This window comes from Lepidochelys kempii, chromosome 15 (assembly GCF_965140265.1).
Source record: "Lepidochelys kempii isolate rLepKem1 chromosome 15, rLepKem1.hap2, whole genome shotgun sequence".
NCBI lineage: Eukaryota > Metazoa > Chordata > Testudines > Cheloniidae > Lepidochelys > Lepidochelys kempii.
In genome coordinates this window covers 17049870-17074626 of record NC_133270.1, presented here as the reverse complement: position 1 = coordinate 17074626, position 24757 = coordinate 17049870, and the positions used below count along the sequence as shown (strand labels likewise).

At 39.8% G+C, this 24757-nt stretch overlaps 2 protein-coding genes across 4 annotated transcripts in view; one reads left to right on the top strand and one right to left on the bottom strand.

Moving 5' to 3' along the window:
* The window catches only part of ARVCF (ARVCF delta catenin family member), a 543783-nt gene that overhangs the window by 57345 nt on the left and 461681 nt on the right, over positions 1-24757 (top strand). The window lies entirely within an intron of this gene.
* Positions 1-24757, bottom strand: part of TANGO2 (transport and golgi organization 2 homolog) — an 87982-nt gene that overhangs the window by 54226 nt on the left and 8999 nt on the right. For 2 of the 3 annotated variants that reach the window (XM_073313205.1, XM_073313206.1), the window contains exon 2: positions 8939-9058. In XM_073313205.1, coding sequence (XP_073169306.1) covers positions 8939-8994 — 56 coding nt within the window. In that variant the 5' untranslated portion in view covers positions 8995-9058. Of the gene's footprint in view, positions 1-8938; positions 9059-18966; positions 19186-24757 lie in introns of those variants that run through there. The other variant, XM_073313207.1, reaches the window with a different exon arrangement.

The window sequence follows — 24757 nt, the reverse complement described above, 5'->3', positions numbered from 1 at the left end:
CCGCTCTGGCACTCCAGTCAGGAAGCTGGGTCGGGGCTTGCCCGGCTCCTGGAAGCAGTGGCATGTCCCCCCTGCGGCTCCTACACATAGGGGCAGCCAAGGGGCTCTGCATGCTGCACCCACCCCAAATGCTGCATGCACAGCCCCCACTGGCCGGGAACCACAGCCAATGAGAGCTGCAGGGGCAGCACTTGGGGTCAGGGTAGCATGCTGAGTAGCCTGGCTGTGCCTCCGTGTAGGAGCTGGAGTGGGGACATGCTGCTGCTTCTGAGAGCTGCTTGAGGTAAGCACTGCCTAGAACCTGCACCCCGGCCCCCTCCCACACCCCAACCACCTGCCTCCCAAACCCCTTGGTCCCAAACCGGAACACCCTCCTGCACCCCAAACCCTCATCCCCAGCCCCACCCCAGAGCCCATATCCCTGGCCAGAGCCCTCACGTCCCGTCCCCACCCTGGAGCCCCTTCCCACAACTGAACTCCTCACTTCTGGACCCACTAAAGAGCCCACACCCCCAGCCAGAGCTCTCACCTCCTCCCGCACCCAACCCCCAATTTTGTGAGCCTTCATGGCCCACCATACATTTTTCATACCCAGATGTGGCCCTTGGGCCAAAAAGTTTGCCTACCCCTGATCTAGTTCCATTTTCAAAGACACTTCACAATATATGAAACAGAATTGGTTTAAAAATAAACCTCAATAAGATCTCACTTGTTTGTTCTGCGTAAAAATTTACTGACATTATCTGTAACAAGTTTCCTCATAACAAGACCTCATAACATTTTAAATCCCAAACATGAGTTGCTAGTCAAGTTGTGTGTTAAAATGCTACATGAAAAGATTAAAATGGAGACAAGCTAGGAAGCGCAGAGAAATTGTAAGTTAATGCTACAGTGATGTCCTTAATCGGGGCATGACACACAGTTATTTACAGAGAGCTTAGAAATCCCCGATGAAAAGCGCAAAGTATATGTATTTTCCTCTTTGAATGCCACTTAATTGCCATGATAATCCTTTGACTTTAGTGTTGCATAGTTTATTCTCTTCTGGATATTTCTATTCTATAATCTTAGCTTAGAATTTTTGTCATCTTGCTTAGATGTAAATGAACAATCTTATATACATTCATAAAAGAGAGAGTGTGTGTGTGTGTGTGTGTGTGTGTGTGTGTGTGTAGAGAGAGCGAGAGCGCGCTTTCAAAACTAAAAATTGGAAGCAGTGGTTTCCTGAAGCTCCAGCTAGCTTCAAAAATTCAAGACATAAAACCACGGTTTGTTGAACTGAAATGCAATTTAAAATGAAAACTCTTAAGACTTACCAATAAAATTAAAAAACCCACAATATTTATAATAGAAACTAAAAGTTTAATTCAAACACTACAGAATGCTGCTAAAATTAAAACGTTCATTTTGTCTCCTGTAACACAGTAATCATACAAAAAAGGAGCAATTTGAATGACCCTTATGACCAAATTATATAAATCCTAAAAATAACTCAATATTTCAACTGTGTTAAGATTATGTAACATTTTAATGTTGCAGCAGAGAGATGAAAACATGACAAATCATTTCATTAAAGCAATTTCCTGTGATATAATTCCATAATAAAAAAGATTATGTGATTATAGCTTTGAAGCCTGAAACCTATAATATTTATTCATAAGACATGACTCGTGTAGTTAGGTAAGATGTGATGCCAGCACGCCACTTTGTATTATAGTCCAGGTAGCCATTCCCTAGCATATGATACAGTGCTTCACACTTACACTAAAAGAACATAAAGTAGCTTGGATATAAAAAGACTGTAGACAAAGGGTACAAATAAAGGGCAAATCACCAAGTTCTGAGGTGCAACAGGACAGAGGTCCAATAGAGCGTGACAAAAATCCACATTAGGCTGTGTGCTTAATTTAGTAAAAATGAAAGCTGTCAGATGAACAACTCCATAAATGAAGTTACTAGAATGGTAGTGGTGAATGGTAGTGGTGAATGCGTAGGCGCTTACTTTTATTTTTCCCAGGGGTGCTCCACCCCTCCCCCAAGGCCTTGCCCTGGCTCTGCCTCTTCCCCTTCCCCCTTCCCCGCTCTGCTTCTTCCCAAGGACCCCTGCTCACCAGCCATCACTGTTCTGCACTGTCCACCAACCCCTCCCTGAGCTGCCAAACAGCTGATCGGGGGAAGCCGCCAAACAGCTCTGGCTGGTGGGAACTGACCATCCACTCCTCCCCCCCCCCCCCCGAGTGCTCCAGCCCTGGAGCACCTAGAGAGTTGGCACCTAAGCGGGAAATGTGTTTATTGCTTGAGAATATGAACTGCACTGGTTATGGGGGAAAATGAACAGGCCAATCCAACAGGTCTCCTCAGCCTATTTTGATTAAACCAGACACAGTACATCTCTTAAACTAGATAAAGAAAGTGTCCAAAAAGATAAAAAAGGAAAAGATTGTTAATGTCAGTTATGACGGTGACTGACAGATTAGTATCTGTTTGCATGCAACTGTATCAATCTGATTTTCGTAAAAGCCATTTTGAGTCTAACCGTTTTGTTTGTGCCTTCACATCGGCTCTGTAGCCTCCTCATCGAATTGAAACAGGTGTCACCTAGTAGACGGCTAGCCATAGACAGTCATTAAACCTTGATGACCTTCCATTGAAATGGAAGCACCCACGGACAAAGACCTGGCTACCATCCAGGGAAACCCTTTCTCCGAGGTGGGCTGGTAGTCAAGCAACAGATCACCTGACAAGGGGTTGAGGTTATAAAAGAACTAGGTCTTCTCTGAGTAACACTCTCACTGACCAAAACAAAAGAGAGGAATGAAGTCCAGGAGAGGAGACCTGGAACCCTGGAAAGACACTGATCAAATTCCCAAGGAATGCTATAGAGTGGTGAGGAAACAAAATGGCATCTGGGTATTTTTTACTTTGCATGTGTATCTGTTGTGCTGTCTAAAATAAAGAGTGATTAATTTAGACCTCTCTGTAAAGTCTGTCTTATTGGTTTCAACTATTGAGTGATCCCACCGGGCTAAACAGAACTCGAGTACCAGCTCTGAGGAGGGTGTGGTTCAGCACTGATCTGGAGGACTAGGGCAGCTGGACCCAAAGGTGGTACTTCCAAGAAGTGCAGCCAGACAAAATCTGTGCCCAGGAAGTGAGCCCAGAGGCCAAAGAAAGAGGCAGTGCTGGAGCTTACTCAGGTCCAGGGAAGCTTAATGTACATGGACACAGCATATGGGTCCAAACAACATGGTGAGCTTAGCTGGGCCTGTGACAGTGACACATTCCCAACGTGTTAGCACATCACAAGAAAATCTTGACAATACGCTTTTTCAGAGAACAGAAAGAATATCCTTTTTAACTAGCATTTTTAAACATGGAAAGCACTAATGTGTATTTGAGATAAGTGAAAGTTTTAGTCATTTGACGTGCAATATAGTGTAATCCACTCTTATGATCCATGGAAGAGATCCATTTCACACAGTTCTTTGACATGCTGAAAACAAAAGTAAAGTGCTAAAATTTCCACTGTAAGTATTTTTGTAAGTGCTCCAAACAGAAAAATACCCACACGTTCTAGAATAGATAAGATTATTACTTACTGTAGCACTCTAGAACCAAATCTAAAATTTGAGACGGTGTTGTATTACAAACCCCAATTTTCATGGGTTCAGATTTGGCATTTGAAGTGATGTTAAGACCAACCAAAACGTTCAGGTATAGTACACTTTTTGAATGTATCTACAATGTGGTTTCCAAAGATGTCAATGAGAAGCATCTAAACAAAAATCATATGGACCTCCTGGAATAATCTTGACAAGTTCTCAGGGATCTTTTTCAGAATTTGGATACCCAAGCAATAAAAAACAGGAGTAGACGGAAGGTGAGGACAGCTGAAGTAGTGATTTTAGACCAAGCATTTACCCAAAGTTACTGCAGGAGGAGAAAAGTATTTTTACATTTAACGTTTGCAGTAGACACAATACAGCAAGTTAAGATCAAAACTCAAGTCTGACCTGGCTTGCTTATGTGGTCTTATTTTGCTATTTGAGTTTAAAAAAAGTTTGCTTTCCTTTAAGTTGCTTTTAGAAAGTATTTAGCGCTCGGAAAAGGTGCCAGATAAGCAGGCCTAGAGAAAGAAGTCCTCTATTAATACACAAAGGCAGGCAGTGCCATTAAAATACGAGTATGATGCCTCATCATGTCTGATCTTTGGACATTGCTTCTACTGCCTGAACAAAAATGGACAAATTCCAGAGTGCCTTTTAGCTAGCTAAGAATTTGATCCTGATAATAAATTGAAGAGAAAGCACATTTTCAGTGTAGTAGCTACTAGAGCTGTCAAGCAATTTAAAAAATTAATCACGCAATTAATCGTGTTGTTAAATAATAATAGAATACCATTTATTTAAATATTTTTGGATGTTTTCTACATTTTCAATTACATTGATTTCAATTATAATACAGACTACAAAGTGTACAATGCTCACTTTATATTTATTTTTATAACAAATATTTGCACTGTAAAAAACAAATGAAATAGTATTTCAGTTCACCCAATACAAATGCTGAAGTGCAATCTCTTTATCATGAACGTTAAACTTACAAATGTAGAATTATATACAAAAAAAATTGTATTCACCAACAATATAAAACTTTAAGGCCTACAAGTCCACTCAGTCCTACTTCTTGTTCAGCTAATCGCTCAGCCAAACAAGTTTGTTTACATTTGCAGGAGATAATGCTGCCCGCTTCTTGTTTACAGTGTCACCTGAAAGCGAGAACAGGAGTTTGCATGGCATTGTTGTAGTTGGCGTCGCAAGACATTTACAAGCCAGATGCACTAAAAATTCATACATCCCTTCATGCTTCTACCACCATTCCAGAGGACATGCGTCCATGATGAGGACGGATTCTGCTCGATAATGATCCAAAGCAGTGTGGACCGCCACATATTAATTTTCATCACTTGAGTCAGATGCCACCAACAGAAAGTTGATTTTCTTTTTTTGGTGGTTCGGGTTCTGTAGTTTCTGCATGAGAGTGCTGCTCTTTTAAGACTTCCGAAAGCATGCTCCACACTTCGTCCCTCAGATTTTGGGAGGCACTTCAGATTTTTAAACCTTGGGTCGAGTGTTGTAGCTATCTTTAGAAATCTGATATCGGAATCTTCTTTGTGTTTTGTCAAATCTGCAGTGAAAGTGTTCTTAAAATGAACAACATGTGCTGGGTCGTCATCTGAGATCACCGTAACACAAAATATATGGCAGAATGTGGGTAAAACCAGGGACCAGGAGACATACTGTTCTCCTCGAAGGAGTTCAGTCACAAATTTAAAACAAGCATCATCAGCACGGAAGCATGTCCTCTGGAATGGTGGTTGAAGCATGCTAAATATTCATATGCCTCTTCATATCTGGCATGTAAATACCTTGAAATGCCGGCTACAAAAGCGCCATGCAAAAGCCTGTTCTCACTTTCAGGTGACGTAAATAAGAAACGGGCAGCATTATCTCCCGTAAATGTAAACAAACTTGTTTCTCTTAGCGATTGGCTGAACAAGAAGTAGGACTGAGTGGACTTGTAGGCTCTAAAGTTTTACATTGTTTTATTTTTAAGTGCACTTATACAACAACAACAAAAATCTACATTTGTAAACTGCACAAGATTGCACTACAGTACTTGTACAAGGAATTGATATACTATTTCTTTTGTCATTTTTACAGTGTAAATATTTGTAATCAAAAGTAATATAAAGTGAGCAGTGTACACTTTGTATTCTGTGTTGTAACTGAAATCAATATATTTGAAAATGTAGAAGAACGTCCAAAAATATTTAATAAATTTCAATTGGTATTTTATTGTTTAACAGTGCGATTAATCATGATTTTTTAAAATGGTGATTAATTTTTTTTAATCATGTGAGTTAACTGTGATTAATTGACAGACCTAGTAGCTACAAATCCTATCTCTCTGAAACTAAAAAAATTGCGAACCACAAAAAATATTTTGTGATCCCCTTCTGGCTGGCTCCAAAAAGGGTGTTATGGAGGCAACCTGGGCCTAGTGACTGGGAATAACTTCCTGATTCTCTGTATGTTGTCCTAGTTTTGACACTTATAGGGAGTGACCTAGAGCAGTGCTTCTCAAGCTATCTGATGTGGGGGACTGGCAATTTTTTTTCCCCCAATGTGCATGCAGAGCGGCAGCCGATGAATCGTGGACCGGCACAGGTCCGCAGACCACCACTTTGAGTAGCACTGACCTAGAGGAAACCAAGGCATGAGATGAAGTGACTTGTCCCTGTAAAATGGGGATAATGACACTTGCTGTTTTTTGTAAATCTGAGATCTAGGGATAAAAAGTACCATGAGAGCTGAGTATTATTGTTGATCAATATTTAGAAACAAAATTTTGCAGAGTTTTTATTTAAAGGTGCCAATGAACATTAAAGTTTGGTGACAAAAAAAAAGTATTTCATCCTTTTCCTCACTAAACAAAATTAAATGGATTAAAAGTACATTTTGTGTAAAAAAAAAAAAAAAAAAAAAAAAAACCACACAACTGAGCCAAGCGTGATGGGTTGGACTCCCCTGTCTGGGATGCCACCTGATGTGCTGGGGTTCTACTGACCCTGCCCGCCTGTTCCACTGGTGGGCTTCCTCACACTGTCCTTGCTGTGCCAGGCCCTCAAGCCTTCTCTAGCACAAACACAGGTAAGGCCACACTCAGCTGCAGACAGACTGAAATCAGCTCTGTGTGGGAGGATTCAGCTCAGGACTTTAACCAGCACTCACGTGAACACCTCCTTTGGGGTGTAAACCCAAAATTATATGGTCTTCCACTGTATAGAGAGATCTGTACAGCATAAGCTCATAAAAATTGCCCCCTCCCTCAACGTGGAGGGAGATATGCACAGCTTTTTGCCCCCACCCCAGATATGAATTGCACAAACTGGGTCTTAAAAATAAAGAAATAAGTTAAAATTTACCTTTTGTAGTTTTTAGAGTGGTTATAAGGGATAGCAAACAGAACAAAGCAGATTACTGAGCAAATAAAAACACACACAACCTATGCTTAATTCACGAAAGAAACAAGTTACAAAATGTAATTTCTCACCCTAAATGTTTTTTCACAGGTAACAGTTTCTGAAGTTTAGAGTGCCAGTTATTTCTCTTTACAAACTAGACCACTGTCTCAGCCTGGACTCAGCCCTGGCCTTTCCCCAGCTTAGTTCCTTTGTCTCTTCAAGTGCTTTCAGCAGTCTTCCTTCTTGGGCAGGGAGGCAATGGAGAAGAACCCTGATTGACTCACTTCCCAGCCTTCAGTAGGCTTTACATAAGGCGGGAATCCTTTTCTCCAGTGGAAAAAATATCAGAAGCATTCAAAGTGGTACTCTGTACCAGGTGACATTATCAGATGACCCTACAGGGTCAAAGCAACATCCCAGGAAGCTTCTCAGGAAGGTGGGAGATTAGTATCTTCAAAGTTCTATTGTCCTTCTTAAATGACTCACCCAGGCTGACTGCCTACTGTCTGGTGGGCGTTCTCCCAAGTACACACACAGTTGTAATGGTTATATAGTCAATATTCTTAATTTCAGATACAGAAATGATACATGAATACAAATTGGATAATCACATTCAGCAAATCATAACCTTTCCAATTATATATTTTATGCAAGATGGGTCATGTAAGGTATGTTAGTTATGCCATATTCATATCATAACAATATTTCTATGAAGAATATGGGGTGTAGCATCACATCAAGATCTTGTATATTTTGAACCTAAAATTATTTACTGCACATTTATATAAAAATTAAACATACTGGAAATCCCTACATTATACTGAGTACTCTGGCTGACTGATGTCACTGAAATGGAAGGATGATCTGTGGCAGTTTAGTCAAAGGTATCAGGCAATGCAAGAGAAAAATATTTCAGTAAAATTAGGTAACTCAGCAGAATTTGGGCCATAATGGACCAAAAGTTTTTCCCTATTTTGACACTGATAGCCAGTTATTTTCCTGCCAGCAATCAATAGTTCCAAACTTGGTGTAACTCTTTCATAGCAAGCAAATAAGAAATATTACTTTAAATATAGATTGTGGCATAAAGTTCACTTGTCATATAACATTCTAAATAAGCATGATTACAACATAGGCCTGGGGAATTGCCCTAGAGGCATTATCAAATGGACACATCTGCCTTTTGCTATCAACATGGATAGAAAAAACAGCCTACATTGATTGGATATATTAATTCAATACAAATCCTGCGATTTCTGACAATCCTTTTTGCTTTTAAAAATTCAGATGTATGCAAGAGCACCGGATGGATAATTAAGTTTTTAGTTCTCAATTGTTTTGTAGCAACAAAGCTATAGTCATTTTCTTTTCAACATAAAAAGGGCAGACACAAATTAATAAAAGCCTAAAATTATTTGTCCAATATTTGACTCTACAGACAGTAAACAGATCCATATACGTTCTTGTGCTTCCAGGAGCAATATGCAACAGGTAGTGTCAAGTGGAACCAACATATTACGCATAAATAAAATAATAGTAATACAATGCTAGTAGGCATGGTGGCTGTGTGGTTTAGATGCTCAGCTAAAACCCTAGAAGTTGTTGGTTGGAGTCTTGCTTCATCACCTCCAGTCCAACCAGCTGTGAATGGGTACCTGGATCCACTGGCATAGCTAATCACTCCCTTGCGTACTATTGGCTATGGAAATTGCACTGAACGCAGCTCAGAGCGGACTGACTTTTTTCACTTAAGAGAAATGTAAACATCATGGAGTGTTGGCATTATACCAGCACAATTTGAAGCACTTGACTCTGATTGGAGACTAGGCATTATTGCCCAGGGTTAAAGCAAAAGTATCAAACTAAGGTTGTAAAGAAAAGCATTTTTGTTTTAATCATAATTATGATTACCTGTATGCATTTTTTGAAACTGGACGAGGATCAAACTTCAAGAAAAGAATGCACATGGGTAACGTGTGGTGAAGTCTTGCTTCTTCCCAAAGGGTTAGTGCAAGGTCATACTGCAACAACCTGTGAACAAAATAAATGCAATAAAGGAAATTACATTGCAATTTCCAGAAGCATAAACTTACATCCATCCTGGAGTTTAAAGTTCCTGCTATTAACAGCATTCCATAATGAAATCAACAGGATTTCAATGGTATGTTTGTCTTAATGGATGGTTTGTCTTCAAAAATCCTCACTATTATCACTTCTAGTGTTGCTTAAATAGGAATTCAATTCAGAACTCTGGCAAAGAAACAAGTGACAGGAGAATACGGATATATTCTAGGAGCAGTACCTAGAGCACTAACTTTCCTGCCAAAGCAGGGAAGAAAAAGGATTTATCTACTCGTTGCCAGTACAGTGCAACAGTGATGCTCTTTGGTCTGCACCAACAAATATGGCAAGACATTCTTGTCAAGGTTTTTTCTTTAAAAAGCAAACTTAGAGAAGCACACTCATGTATACTGCAGCAACAGCTGGAAAAAGTGTAATCAAAAGTGTTTGATGAGAAACTAAAAGCGCTCTCTTTTCTGTAGAGCTACCTATTAAAAACTGAGGGGAAAGAGGTGATGTAGTAGAGGGGAAAAAAATATCAGCGGCAACAGAGTATATATTTAATAGAGTGGGAACAATGTACATTTCAATTAACACTGTTTCCAACATTCCCAGTAACTTTAAAATTCTGACCACGTTTAGAGGCACGACAAATGTTCTTTACAGATCAGATACTCAAAAGGGCTTTCAAATATTTTCTACATTGGCCCAATGGAAACTTGTCTGGTAATAAAATTGCACCATGATCTTATTTTTTGCCACAGCTGAAACAATTAATAGAACCCTATTCACTGAGCATCCTTAAGCCTCTTCCACTGCTATGGACAGCTTCCCCTGTGTGAAAGTTTTCAGAGTACAGATATGGGGATAAAAGAAATCAAAACCTAAACTCTGAAACCATTCTGAATGATTAATTTATTTTGCCTTGGTAAGCAGTGACTGAAGTGAGTTGTACTAAAAATTAAATTTAAAGATTTTATAAATCAAGAATACGGTTGAAGAAATAATTATTCTTTTATTTCCTGATACACATACCGATTTTAATTCAGTCTTTTCTTTTACAGCACGTTGCTAAACTCTCCCATGATATTCCATGTGTTAAAACTTCAACAGAAGCAAGGTTTTTCTACAATCCACACTATTTCATTTTTACCATCAAAAGCAGAGTTATGAGTACACCAATTATATAGATTTAAATTAACAGCCTGACCACAAGCTGCTGGCTTCTCCTAAGTCACAGTTCGGCATTACAACTGACCTGCTGTCACTATCATGGCACAACAAATTCAGCGTTCCAGTCACTAATATTCTACAAAGGACTCCTCTCTGCTGCAGATTATTTAATCTGAAAGGGAACCAACACAGTGGACAAAACTGTGCAGGGAGGGATAGAGTAGTATTTTAATCTCTGCTCCTATACATAAAATAATTACTCTTTCAAACAGTGACTTAATAAAGTGCTGATTTTTAAGGTTCTATTAGGTAAGGACTGAGATATCTTAGCTATATGGAATATTTTCTCTGTTAAGATGGGATACCATAAACTAGTGACTAAATTTCTGTCCACTTGGCACTGCAGAAGAAAATAGTAAGTCATGCAGTAGATTCTCAATCTCAAAGATAAATGCAGAAATGGGTCACACAGTGACAATGAAAAAATCTTCAGTGTAAGGGAAAATAAGATGTAAAAATAGGACAACTGATCTAGTACTCAGGTGTTAAACAAAACACATGTATAGAAAATCTTCTTTTAAAAGATAGAGATTTGAAATGTCATAGGACTTTAGCACTTCTTGGAACAGCAATTTTATTTTTCAATTTAAGAAAACAAACATGTCAAGAGAAGATGCATAAGACTGCAGACTGATGATATCCCACAGTATCCAGTTCATTACAGTAGAAAGGGATATCAATGTTAACTACTGCCCTCTACTGGGTGGAATAAGAATTGTTCGAACCCTGGATTTTAGTTGTAACTATTAAAACTTACAGAGAATTCTTCATTACCTGTCAGTTCTAGCCATGTATAACAGGGTAGCTGGCCCACTAAATGAAACTGGGCTCAGAGCGCCTGTTCCAGTCCAGGTGCTCCCAGCTGGGCCAATTAAGAGGGCAGGGTGGCACCTGGGGGACTATAAGTGTTCAGTCAGGAAAAGGGAAGGAGTGGAGAGCTGCTGGAGACAGAAAGTGGTTCCTAGGAGAAGGCTGAAGGCAGGAGAGAAGAAAGAGAGGTTTGCTGGCTGGCATCTCTAAGCCAGCGATCCAGGGCTAGAGCATTAGCAGAGGGAGATGCCTGTTGACTCTAAGCCAAAGGCAAGGGCCAGAGAGGGTTGAAGGAAGGGAGAAGAGTAGCGGAGGAGCTTAGCAGATGATGTCTCTTTGCTGGAGAGCTGGACCCTGAGGAACAGTGAGGGGACTGTGGGAATGAGCGATGCTCCTCTAGCAAGAATGCTCCCAGCAGAGAGGCTATGGGAGTTCCCTCTAGGAACAGCAGAGTTGCACCCAAGAAGAAAGGGCTGGGATGACTGTCCTGGAAGAGGGATGGAGGAAGACAGATAAGGAGCCTGTGACAGATGACAATGAGGTATGGTGAGAACAAGAACTGTATGTACGGAGGTGATAGATATGGACTATGTTTCAGGATTTTTCTAAGACTATAAACAATGCCTCTCCTGGTAAGTAAGAGCCTGAAGTGGAGTCCTTCAGGTTACCCAAGAGGGCAACTGAGATTAAGGCTGTCCTGAGGGGGTGCCTGGTAGGAGGCCACTTGTTTACACCATGACATTCTTTTCCTCCCATCCCACCTTAGTGGGTATTGGACTGGGCCTTGAAAGAGAGAGACAAAAACATAACCCCATTGATGGAAGTGGGGATCAGGCCCTCAAGCTTTAGCCAGTAAGGGAAATACTAATTAGATTGCAAGCTCTTTGAGGGAAGGACTGAGTCTACCTGTCTGTGTGCACAGCATCTAGCATAGTGGGGCCCTGATCCTGATTGGGCAGATATGTTCTTGTAATACAAATTGTTCCTCATTCTTGACCTGCTCCAGCCCCTGGCCTCTCAAGTCATTATGACTCACATAATTAGTACATAAACTGAGACCTAGCATGGAGTTTTCAGCACAAAAGGAATGTTTTAGCTGAAGTTATTACTAACTGAAGATTGAGTTTAGGATAGAAACCACCTTTCAACTCACTAGACATTATTACTGTAACACTATAATGAAAAACAGCCTATGAACAGATTTATCTTAGCTGACAGCTTTCTATCATTTCTTTCAACTGTTGTTCTCACAGACAATGCCATAATTTAATTTAACTGGCAGTCAGTCCCTGACAATACCTTGATTGAATAGGATACTTAAAATAAGAGACAATGAATGGCAACCGTCCAGCCCCATGTTTTTGCTGGGAAAAAAGTCTTCTCTCTCTTTTTTAAATTCCAAAGGGGTGGGGGAGTTGTCTGTGGGCAGAGATATTGATAGGATTGAATTTGGCTGGTTCAATCCTCTGGGGGGTTTTTTGTTTTGTTTTTAAAAATTGATTCCTCAAGGACCCACAGTTAACTGCAAGTTATCCTCATAAGCTCTGTTAAAAAAGTGCCAAAAGTTTTTCTTCCTTTTTATTAAAGGAGTATAAGACATAAGTTTTCTGGTAATGGGAATCATGTATTCATGGACAACAGTGAACAGGAGTGTTATGCACTGCTAGAGTGTTTCAACAACTTCTTTCCATTCCTGTCTCATATTTAAAGGGTCTTTGTTGAGCTTCGGCTGCATACTGCACTAGTACATGAGACACACTGGATCTGAGAGTTTTTAATTATAAAAAAAGAAACCAACAACAACAAGACAAATACTGAATTTTAGGATGTTCACAACTGAGCCTTCCATAATTTAAACAGCAAGCCACCCTCGGTCAATTAAGGAACATTATTTACAGACTCCAAAAGAGAGCCTAGTCCCATCTATCCTTAATAGAAAGACATTTTTCACAACATAGGAAGTCAATGAAGAGGAAATACATGATTGAAAGGAATATGTCTTTGCTCTCCCAACTGTCATGCTAATTGCATACAGTCCAACTACCTCACGACAAGTATTCCTTCCACTATTCTCCCAGATGCCTTATCTGCTTTATTTTCACATAGTTTGGAAAAAAATATTCAGCAAAATGGACAAAAAGGGTGGAGACAATCTTGAGATTTGTATGCAGTATAAAAATATAAAGTTAAGAACATTAACAAAAACACACCCAAAAGTTTTAAAAGTGAGAAGAGCTGGAAAGTTCAGCTTGCCCTGAGGAAGGCTGAGCATTGTCCTCCCTGTTTTTGTTGGGCAACTGTTACACTATAAAGTGAGAGAACTTATTTGCACTTGGTGCACTTATTAAAACTTGTCATGTGAGTTGAGAGATTTTGCAGTCTTTCAAGAGGCAAAGGATTTTAAAGACGTGTCCTTATTACCAAAAGTGACACATAGGTTCTTGTACAACAGAAGACTGTCCATAAAACACCAAGTTAAAAAAAATTATTAACTGGCTGGCTCAGGGACAAACCAATACCCCTGTTTCAGAGTTGAGGCCAGATTCTGATCCCTGCTCCAGGCTAGAAGAATGATGGCAAGGGTCCTTTTCCCCCTTTACCCAGTGTGAGTCTATGAGACTAGCATTATTCTATACCAAAACATGCCAGCTAATTTGAAGAACAGTATTGATAACACAGAAGGAAGTCCCTTCCAGTCCTCAGATGAAGAATAGTCCATATGTGGTAGCAGGTGAGTTAGAACGGGGGGAAACTGGCAGGGATCACTGGGACTTGTTTTGGAAGAATGGGGAAGCCCACTCAGGGAAGTCAAGGGGTATAAAATACTTTAAGACAGCTGTCAGATTTCCATCAGCAGCAAGAGCAAGAACTGTCACAGTTTTCATTCAGTGTACTGCCAGCTCATTATTTGGCTTAGTCAATCAACAAGCCTATTGATGGTGGATTGTTCGTAACTACTCTTCATTTTATAAAGAAGCTTCAGTCTCTCCATTAGCTGATTTGTAGAGTTTATTTTGATCAATAAAACAGTAAATTCTGTTACAATATAAGAACATTTAGCTGTTTGTACCAAGCCACTGCCCAACACAAGACTCAAATAAAAATGAATGGCACGAAACAGATCTTTATCTTTAAATAGCAGCAAGACAGTAGGTTTTTTCCCCTTGTAGTTTTTGTAATGCATTGTATTGTTATTTAAAGGGACATCATTTTTCAACTCTTCACTTAAATACCTTTCTAGAAGATGTAAACTGTTTTCCATATTAAGTTTGCTCGTTTGACAAGAGTCTCTCTCTCTCTCTCTCTCTCACCCTACCCCATTTCTAATGGAGTTTGAAATTAACAGGCCTTTTACTTGCTGCTTTTGTGAACTATTGATACCCAGCTCCTAAAACAGAAAGTCTGTTAACTTGGGCTACATCTTGCTGGCTCTGAAACAGAGCAGCATAAACTTCTGTAGGTCCTACATAGTTATTTTTATTTCATTCCTTAGACAGCTGTGGATTTAAAAATAAAGTTTTAGAATCAAGAACACTTTTGGAACAATTGAAGTCCAGTTCCTCTTCAGTGCAGTGAGGAGACTTATTCCTTTAAAAAATAAATTCAGTGCAAAATGCAACTGAAGAATTTTAGTATTTTCTTTGGTCAGAATTCATAATACACTTGCTGCACATTGTGCTGGGCAATTTAGACCCAAAATTTAAGTAGAAACAATGGGTTTAAAAAATAATTTGTATAAATGTTATTTTAAAAATTTCAGCAGAGACTGCTGGATTAAGATGAAGTTCAATGCTGCAGTAGCATGCTGCAGAAAAAAAAACAGAATAAAAGTAATGACTATAGAAAGTAAAAGTTACTCATTGTAGTGCCCAGGAAAACTACATCTTTAACCTCTTTGTGGCTTTCTTGAGGGCACCCCATTTAAATCTCAGGCTAACAGGAATTCACTATGATCACTTTAGCTACTCTGACTTTAGTTCAGCACCTGTTCTGTTCTCTCAGGGGCAGTGAGAAGGTTAACCAGTGATCAGCCAGCATTCATAAAGCAAAGTATTAGTTATTCACAAAAAAAGCACAAGAGAAAACATATGTTAAGAACAATATGAAAGTCTAGCTTGCATGCAAATGCAACTTGCCCAGTATCACCCAGCCATCTTCCATACGAAGACCTTGTCAAGTTTGCAAGTACTTCAAGTACTCTTGCTGGGCCTGTCCTTCTGGTCAGTCTCACGTCAATCCTTGATTCGGGAGAGAGTGAGCTCCCTCCATATAATATAGCAACCATTATGGCTAATAGCATTAAACTACAAAAAATGATGTTGAAGAAAGCTAATATGGCTGTTATAATACCGACCTCCTTATCTTTTACAGTAACACAATCTAGGGAAGCGTAGGAACTCATGAGGGACCCTTCCACTGCAGTGATGCCATCTGTATTCCAGAGACACCACTAATCCAGGCGACTCACTCTGATCAGAAGTGCCTTTACAATAACTTAAATGGACATAATAGTTCAGGGAGATCAGATTCTGAAGTAGAGAGAAGCAATGCTGAAGATATTTGGAAATCTTTCCATACATACAGGATCTAGACTGGACAGGCTTAATAGGGGAAGTTTGAACTCTGATGCAAATGGTATCCGTTGCAGTGTTATCAGTTTAGTTATTAAAGCATTTTTACTGCTCTTTAATAGCAGTTAATACTCATACTGTTATGACACTCAAGACATTACAACATACAGCTTTTTCTGAACAAATAGTTGAAGGAGGGGCAGTCAATGGATAAGGCAGCTGACAGACTCAAGATTAACCTAGTTCATGAGGGAAAATTTCACAAACAGAGCTATCAAAATATAATATCATCCAAGCCTAATGGTGCCTTACTTACTAACTTGTGACTCAGGTGACAATTCAGATTCAGGTCATTAGATCTGGACAAGAAATGACCTCCTTGACTCCAAGCAGAGTGGAAGTTGCAACTAGCACAGAGACAGACAGGCTAATGCACAGAGGAACTGGGTGTCTTGTGTCAAAGAATCGAATATTTTATTGGCTGAAGAAAGTGAAAGTCTGGTTGTTTACTGAGGAACAAAAGAGGATGTGGGCAAAAGGTCTAAGCAGAAGTTTTAAAGAAGCTAGACATTTACACAGTTGGTCTGATATTGTAAACAAAATATGGGGGGGAAGAATCTAATTATCCAAATTTGTACATTTAAATGAATACATTGGGGTCTCATCTAAATGTGCGACAGTTACAGCTTTCTACAAATGTTTAAGATTAATAGGGACAACCCTGTGAACGCTAACTATGACATCAATAGGACTACTTACATGCCTAAAATATCAAATTTACCAAAACCCACAAATGTACACACTTTTTTGGAAGTGCTTTTTAAAAAATATATAAACATACCACTTACCAAAAGAGATAAGAAATTTAAGTTACATTTGAAAAATGAACTTTTCTACATACCATTCTACTTTACAATCGTCTTCAATGCAGCTGGCTTATTGCACATCTTGCAATATGCATATCCTGAAGTACCACTATAGATCAGTTACTGCCCCAGCTGAACATCTGATATTTCAAAAAACAAGTCTACTACTATGAATAGAACCTAATCATATTTAGATAGAAAGTTATCCATTTAGGCAATTAGATCATAATGTGATCACGGACAGGGGATGCAATTGCATTGCTTCCTGATATCACAACACATATCACTGCTTGTAATCTTTAAGAATTCATGTTGCTTTATGCAAACACATTTTTCATAAATTGGGATTCACATGTATTAAAGAATTGTATTTTCCAGTTCATTTTTGTATGATATCTTGTGAAGGCTAAAAGTCCAGCTGTAACATGGGAATGGGGGGGAAGGAGGAGAATGCTTCTAGAGAGGAAAGATGAAGGGTAATTTCCCTGAGCTCTCTATGTTGTAGCAGCATGTTTTGAGGACTGTTACATTAGGTTGCTTTACTCCTCAAGACACTATTCTTTTAGCAGACTCAAAGTGAAAGAAAATTTTATTCAAATTATTTCAGAGAATATATCGGTATAAATAGAACAGGAAATTCTGGAGACAGAGGAACTAATTTTTCTTAAACGTCCAGAAGAAAATCCAAAGAACTCTGATTAAACAAATATGCTCATTAATCTTAATACTAGAACATTTTTCCTCCAGATGTCTTGAGGAAAGCCCCAAAAGGCTCAACATACTTTCTCAGGCAGCTACAAGGAGATACAATGTCAACTGGCCATCCAATTTCTCAAAACACCTTTTAGGGAATCCCAAGTCCACCCACCTTCTACCATTCAGTGAATTAGAGTACATTTCCTCCCAATCTCAAGAGGCATACCCTTTGTCTAGCCACGAACTGAACTCCAGGGAAGTTATTCCAGTTCTAGGTGTTCAGGTAAAGGCCTTATCCATTTTCTTTTGTCACGTTCAAGTTAACAAATATGTCAGAGGAGTTTCTACAGCAATCAAGGATGAGGGGTGGAGAAGTCGGAAAAGAATCCTCCACTAGTTGCAGCAGAGCCATGTCCAGAATGTTACTGCCATCAATTGCACTGAAACAGGCTCTGGGTCTGCTCAGCTAGACCTCCTCCTAACCCAGCAGCAGTAATAACAGGCTGATCTGCATGGACTTTAATCTACTTGCTACGTCACTATCTGAAAATGCATGCATCCGAAGAAGTGAGCTGTAGCTCACGAAAGCTTATGCTCAAATAAATTTGTTAGTCTAAGGTGCCACAAGTACTCCTTTTCTTTTTCCCCAATACCGATTCCCTCTGAGACACCCAGTCTTTATTTGTTCTGTTCTTGCAGGCAGGGCAATGAAACAAACAGAAATATTCATCACTGTGTTTTCCAGATCTTGGAGGCACAGAACTGGTGTGAACCATTAGTTTAGTACTTATATTACTTGCATTTATTTTTACAAATTTAGATGGGCTTTTTATGTTCCTCTGGGCTCCATTTAGGAGGCCAAATCAAGAGATCTAGCCTACAAAGTGTTTTAGCTCTCTAAAATTACTTCTTCAGGCACAACAGGTATGTCTACACAGTGAAGAAATGGGCTTGGGCTCCAGTCCAAGCTCTAGGACCCTGCAGGGTGAGAGGGTTCCAGAGCTTGGGCTCCAGCCTGGGCCCGGAAGTCTACACAGCAGTGAAACAACCCCACAGCCCGAGCCCCATGAACCTGAGTCAGCTGGCATGGGCTAACCGTGAGTTTTTCTTTCCTGTGTAGACACACGCAAAGAGCCTGTGGGGAAAAAAGCAGGTATACAGATTTATTTGCTCAAAATAATTTCAGATATCAATTAAAACACAATCCAGACCACAAGCTACTTATCAATAAAACGTTTAAGGGCTTTGAACTAAAGTTACAAGACAATTATGGAAGCATAGGGTATGAAAATAAGGAATCAATACTCAAGTTTCAATACAGAACTACAGAGCTGAGACGTGTGGCTGAGAGCCTTGAAAAGCAACTCAGTTAAGGAATGTGACTTTCATCAGGCAAGTGGTGTAAGGGGAGGGAGTTCTAAATAGTAGGAAAGACAGAAGTTGAGGTATTGCTTTCAGGATGGATTATAACAATTTTGGTAAGCAATGAATTCCAGTCTGACACACAGCTATATCAAGATGCATGATTTATTATATTAAGAGGTAGTATGAATGATCTTGATATATTACTGCTCTGCAACCTTCCAACTCAGATTGACCAGGCACCTGCCCCACATATACTTTAATCATGTTTAATGGGAGATTTTATAGTGATGTACAATAGATACTGGAAGTGTGTACTAAGACAGGAGACTGCCTATACCTGTTTGGAGCGGGGGATGAGGCACAGATGATAAAACTGGTTTCAGCAGACGACACAGGTTAGGCCCCCTCACCTGTAAGCATTTTAGGGCTGAGTTCTAGTCTATATTTTTACAGCTACTAGTAAGTTCTGGATGTTATCTGAAATAAAGTAATAAAGACAGGATTTTAATGGAATTAAAAAAATTGTTCCCTGTAAGTGAAGAAGGGCTTGTCTAAGTTATAGCAGCCACATTTTTAGATCAGGAAAACAAACCTTCGTTCTGCCATAAGGTGCCACCGGACTCCTTGTTGATTCTGCCATATGGGAACTGACGATCTCTTAAAAATAGATCCGAGGCTTAGTTCAATGTAACAAAGATTTTGTACTATCTGACTGGGTTAGTGTTTAGTACCTTTCATTGCTATATTTTAAACCAGACTACTGCTGCTTCCTCTCTCAATTTCTTAGTATTTAGTCTCTTGTGGTATCACCATTCCACTAGTTATCCCATCACAGACCTGCCACCTTGACTGGAAGCTAGTTTGTAATTTAAGACTATGAAAAAAATAAATAAATCTTACTTTTGTCACTAAATACAGCAGATGAAACTACACATATGCAGGGAGCAGAAATGCTGAGTAAGATTCCATTGAGAAGTTAGATAGCCCAGAGTGTCTCAAGGTGGATACCCAAACGTCAGCAGACACATGAAAAACTGACTGTGCATGGTCACAAGTCTGATGGAGCTGGCGTCAGAACTCGGCGGTTCTAAGCTCCCTGTCTGGTGTGCTACCACATTATCTTCCATAGACTGGCCCAATTTTTTCCTCCAGCAGTGGGACAAAAACGGGAAGATACTTGCAGCCAGATCCCATAGCAGGCACTACAAGTTGAAGGCCACCCAGAAGCATATTTCCCAGCTTCACTCAAAAAATAAAGGAAAACATGAAACTGATGCCTCACTGTGCAGCACAAAATCATTCTCCAGTTTGTGGGGAGAACTTAATGGGAAAAGGTTAACCAAAATAAAGATACAACGATGAGGCTGACATATTCTCTTCTAACAAAAATCTTAAGTATTTGCGCTGTTTGATATGTTTAATATGACAAGACCCATTATTGCTAGAGAATGAATGAATATTAAAAAGTTGAAGATGGCCCTTCAAGGTCTTCAGTGTAAATAAAGAGAGAATGAGTTTATCTGGCTCTAATCTCACTATCTTTAGTGAGCAAAAGAAAAGATATCAAGGTCGAAGTGAAAGCAAAAGACTTCTGCAGCTGCAATAGAATTTCATTCTACCACTGAACTCAGTTATTACTAAACAGACAAAAACAGCTAGTCTGAAACAAGAGTTGCAAATATTCCGCAATTAAGTATTCTGCTTCAAAATGCACTGCTGATTCTGAAAGTGACACTAGAGTGACAATGCAGGTAACTGGCATTCTCATGCTAATCATTACTCTGTGATGATCACGGAGTCCGACAGCATAGTTTGCTGTTCTGTTATAAGGGGTCTGTTAAAATGCATGCTCTGCAAAGGCAGGGTGTGTGCACGGGAGGAGGGGTGCACTTAAAAAGGTAAATGCACAATATATGTATTCTCTTTTCATTTGGTTGAGCACCATTTGGCTGATTAGGAACAATTAGCTCACAAATTTGACATAAACCCATCTTGCTCTGAAGAACTGTCAATAGAAATGTCTGAAATATGAAGCCATTTTTTATGCATTTTGATTTTGTAAACGAACCATCATAAACAACATCTGTCAGTTACCACTGCAATGTCAACCACTACAAACCGATCTGAAACTGTTCTTTACTCTACATACTAATGCACAGCTAAAGCTCATTAGTCACTAGATTCTGATGTTGTTGTGGCACATAAAACTAACAGAGTCTATTTTACTCATACTTTTGAACTTGCCTCAACTGACCACTATATCACTAGGCCAAGGAAGAATCTATTTGTCTCTATTTTCTTTCAGTGCCATTCTTGGTGGAGTGAGAATGCACACTGAAATGTAATTCAGACACTATAAAAGTATGTTCTATTTGACAAGTCAAAGATTCAAAAACGTTTATTAACTTTCAACCAAGGAAGCCCTTCTCACAGCTGCCTTATGTTTGAGCCATTTCAATAATTCCCCTTTGCATTCTTCTCATGTAGCATGTAATCCTTTTGTGCAGCTATCTGACAGCAGTTTCAATTGCATTTGGCTAGAGCCCAGTGGCTTGCACAGAGATGAACTGGACAAGATAGATCTGAGTTGTTTTTATAAAAAACAACAACGCTATGTTTTAAGCCACAGAAATATGATGACACCATGGTAAAGCAAACGAGCTGCGTTTGAAAATATTTCTCCCATCTCAAGACAGTTTATTGAACAGAATGTGCTGGGGTCAATACAGACTAGCTTAACATGTTCAAATTCAGTATAGAGAAGAGCACCATTTGAGCACCATTTTCAAACACAGATCATTTTTCAAAGGTTTACAGGACCTTTGACTTTACTGCCCCTCAGTAATCCTAATGTCTTCAGTAACTTTTTAAAAAAAGAGTGGAAATATAAAGAAAAAAACTGTCAATCTTGGCAGGTGAGCTCTCTGACCTACTTTGACAGTAGTCTAGTTTTCATCCATACTCTGGGTGTTTGTTTTTTAAACTAATCTTTTCCCAATAAGAGAAAAATTCTGCCTTCTAAGACTTACAAACTGGGGCACACAAACCAATTTGCTTGTACTACCTTTTCTGGCATTTGTCAATCATTTGTCTAGAAATATTGATTAAAAAAATCCACACAAATTCTCCTTTAAGTCAAGAGTTAAAAGAAAAGGATAGCCTACTGCTGAGGTAGAACATTTTAAGTCACTGATAATAGTAAATTAAACTAATTTAAACAATACACATTGATATTAGCACTTAAAAAGATGCAGTTAAAAAGCAACTCTCTTCATAAATATTGTTTTCAAATTAAACCACAACATTGGTTACATCATATAAGGGTAACAATGAAAATATTTTTATGCTATGTATAAAAGACAAAGCAAGATAAAATATTCACATTTGATATTTTAGGCATTTACCAACAAAAGCTCAGTTCATAGTCACAACCCAGATTTCCCTGAAGTTCCTGTTTTTCACCCTTTTTTCCAGCTGGAATAAAGGATGAACAGATCAAATGACATGCCTTGGGGAGTAGGAGTGAGGCAAAATGAAGGATGTGTGTGTCTATATTGTTTTTATTCATTATGCTTCCCACCAGTGCAACTACATTGGTGATAGCAACAGTGAGTACTCTACTGTAGACAAGTAGGTATCCGAGAGCTGAACTTATTCCTCTATTCTAAACTCTGGAGAATGTGACATCCATCTAGGTATTGTTTAGGTAATGCATCAAAATACTCAAAAGACCAATTACTTGGCAAACCTTGTCATTTCCAACAATATGCAAAAAGCACTGAATCTAACTAGGAATAGAATGAGGTTTCCCATTTAGAAGAGTCAGATTTTCAAAGAAACAGAGTTCATTTGTAACAGATAAGAGAAAGCAAGGTGTTCCAGTCCAGTATTTTGGAAGAAATTGTCCCATTACCAAATCTCTTACTGTTCGGAGTATTTCTGGACAGAATGGTAAGTGGTTGTCAATAATCACCAGTAATTTATGGAGAACTACACATTAGTCCACATGCATTAAACTGGTTTCAGAGTAACAGCCGTGTTAGTCTGTATTCGCAAAAAGAAAAGGAGTACTTGTGGCACCTTAGAGACTAACCAATTTATTTGAGCACAAGCTTTCGTGAGCTACAGCTCACTTCATCGGATGCATACCGTGGAAACTGCAGCAGACTTTATATACACACAGAGAATATGAAACAATACCTCCTCCCACCCCACTGTCCTGCTGGTAATAGCTTATCTAAAGTGATCATCAAGTTGGGCCATTTCCAGCACAAATCCAGGTTTTCTCACCCTCCACCCCCCCCACACACACACAAATTCACTCTCCTGCTGGTGATAGCCCATCCAAAGTGACAACTCTCTACACAATGTGCATGATAATCAAGGTGGGCCATTTCCTGCACAAATCCAGGTTCTCTCACCCCCCTCCCAAAAACCATACACACAAACTCACTCTCCTGCTGGTAATAGCTCATCCAAACTGACCACTCTCCAAGTTTAAATCCAAGTTAAACCAGAACATCTGGGGGGGGGGGGTAGGAAAAAACAAGAGGAAACAGGCTACCTTGCATAATGACTTAGCCACTCCCAGTCTCTATTTAAGCCTAAATTAATAGTATCCAATTTGCAAATGAATTCCAATTCAGCAGTTTCTCGCTGGAGTCTGGATTTGAAGTTTTTTTTGTTTTAAGATAGCGACCTTCATGTCTGTGATTGCGTGACCAGAGAGATTGAAGTGTTCTCCGACTGGTTTATGAATGTTATAATTCTTGACATCTGATTTGTGTCCATTTATTCTTTTACGTAGAGACTGTCCAGTTTTACCAATGTAAATGGCAGAGGGGCATTGCTGGCACATGATGGCATATATCACATTGGTGGATGTGCAGGTGAACGAGCCTCTGATAGTGTGGCTGATGTTATTAGGCCCTGTGATGGTGTCCCCGAATAGATATGTGGGCACAATTGGCAACGGGCTTTGTTGCAAGGATAAGTTCCTGGGTTAGTGGTTCTGTTGTGTGGTATGTGGTTGTTGGTGAGTATTTGCTTCAGGTTGCGGGGCTGTCTGTAGGCAAGGACTGGCCTGTCTCCCAAGATTTGTGAGAGTGTTGGGTCATCCTTTAGGATAGGTTGTAGATCCTTAATAATGCGTTGGAGGGGTTTTAGTTGGGGGCTGAAGGTGACGGCTAGTGGCGTTCTGTTATTTTCTTTGTTAGGCCTGTCCTGTAGAGGTAACTTCTGGGAACTCTTCTGGCTCTATCAATCTGTTTCTTTACTTCAGCAGGTGGGTATTGTAGTTGTAAGAAAGCTTGACAGAGATCTTGTAGGTGTTTGTCTCTGTCTGAGGGGTTGGAGCAAATGCGGTTGTATCACAGAGCTTGGCTGTAGACGATGGATCGTGTGGTGTGGTCAGGGTGAAAGCTGGAGGCATGTAGGTAGGAATAGCGGTCAGTAGGTTTCCGGTATAGGGTGGTGTTTATGTGACCATCATTTATTAGCACTGTAGTGTCCAGGAAGTGGATCTCTTGTGTGGACTGGACCAGGCTGAGGTTGATGGTGGGATGGAAATTGTTGAAATCATGGTGGAATTCCTCAAGGGCTTCTTTTCCATGGGTCCAGATGATGAAGATGTCATCAATATAGCGCAAGTAGAGTAGGGGCGTTAGGGGACGAGAGCTGAGGAAGCGTTGTTCTAAATCAGCCATAAAAATGTTGGCATACTGTGGGGCCATGCGGGTACCCATAGCAGTGCCGCTGATCTGAAGGTATACATTGTCCCCAAATGTGAAATAGTTATGGGTAAGGACAAAGTCACAAAGTTCAGCCACCAGGTTAGCCGTGACATTATCGGGGATAGTGTTCTTGACGGCTTGTAGTCCATCTTTGTGTGGAATGTTGGTGTAGAGGGCTTCTACATCCATAGTGGCCAGGATGGTGTTATCAGGAAGATCACCGATGGATTGAAGTTTCCTCAGGAAGTCAGTGGTGTCTCGAAGGTAGCTGGGAGTGCTGGTAGCGTAGGGCCTGAGGAGGGAGTCTACATAGCCAGACAATCCTGCTGTCAGGGTGCCAATGCCTGAGATGATGGGGCGCCCAGGATTTCCAGGTTTATGGATCTTGGGTAGTAG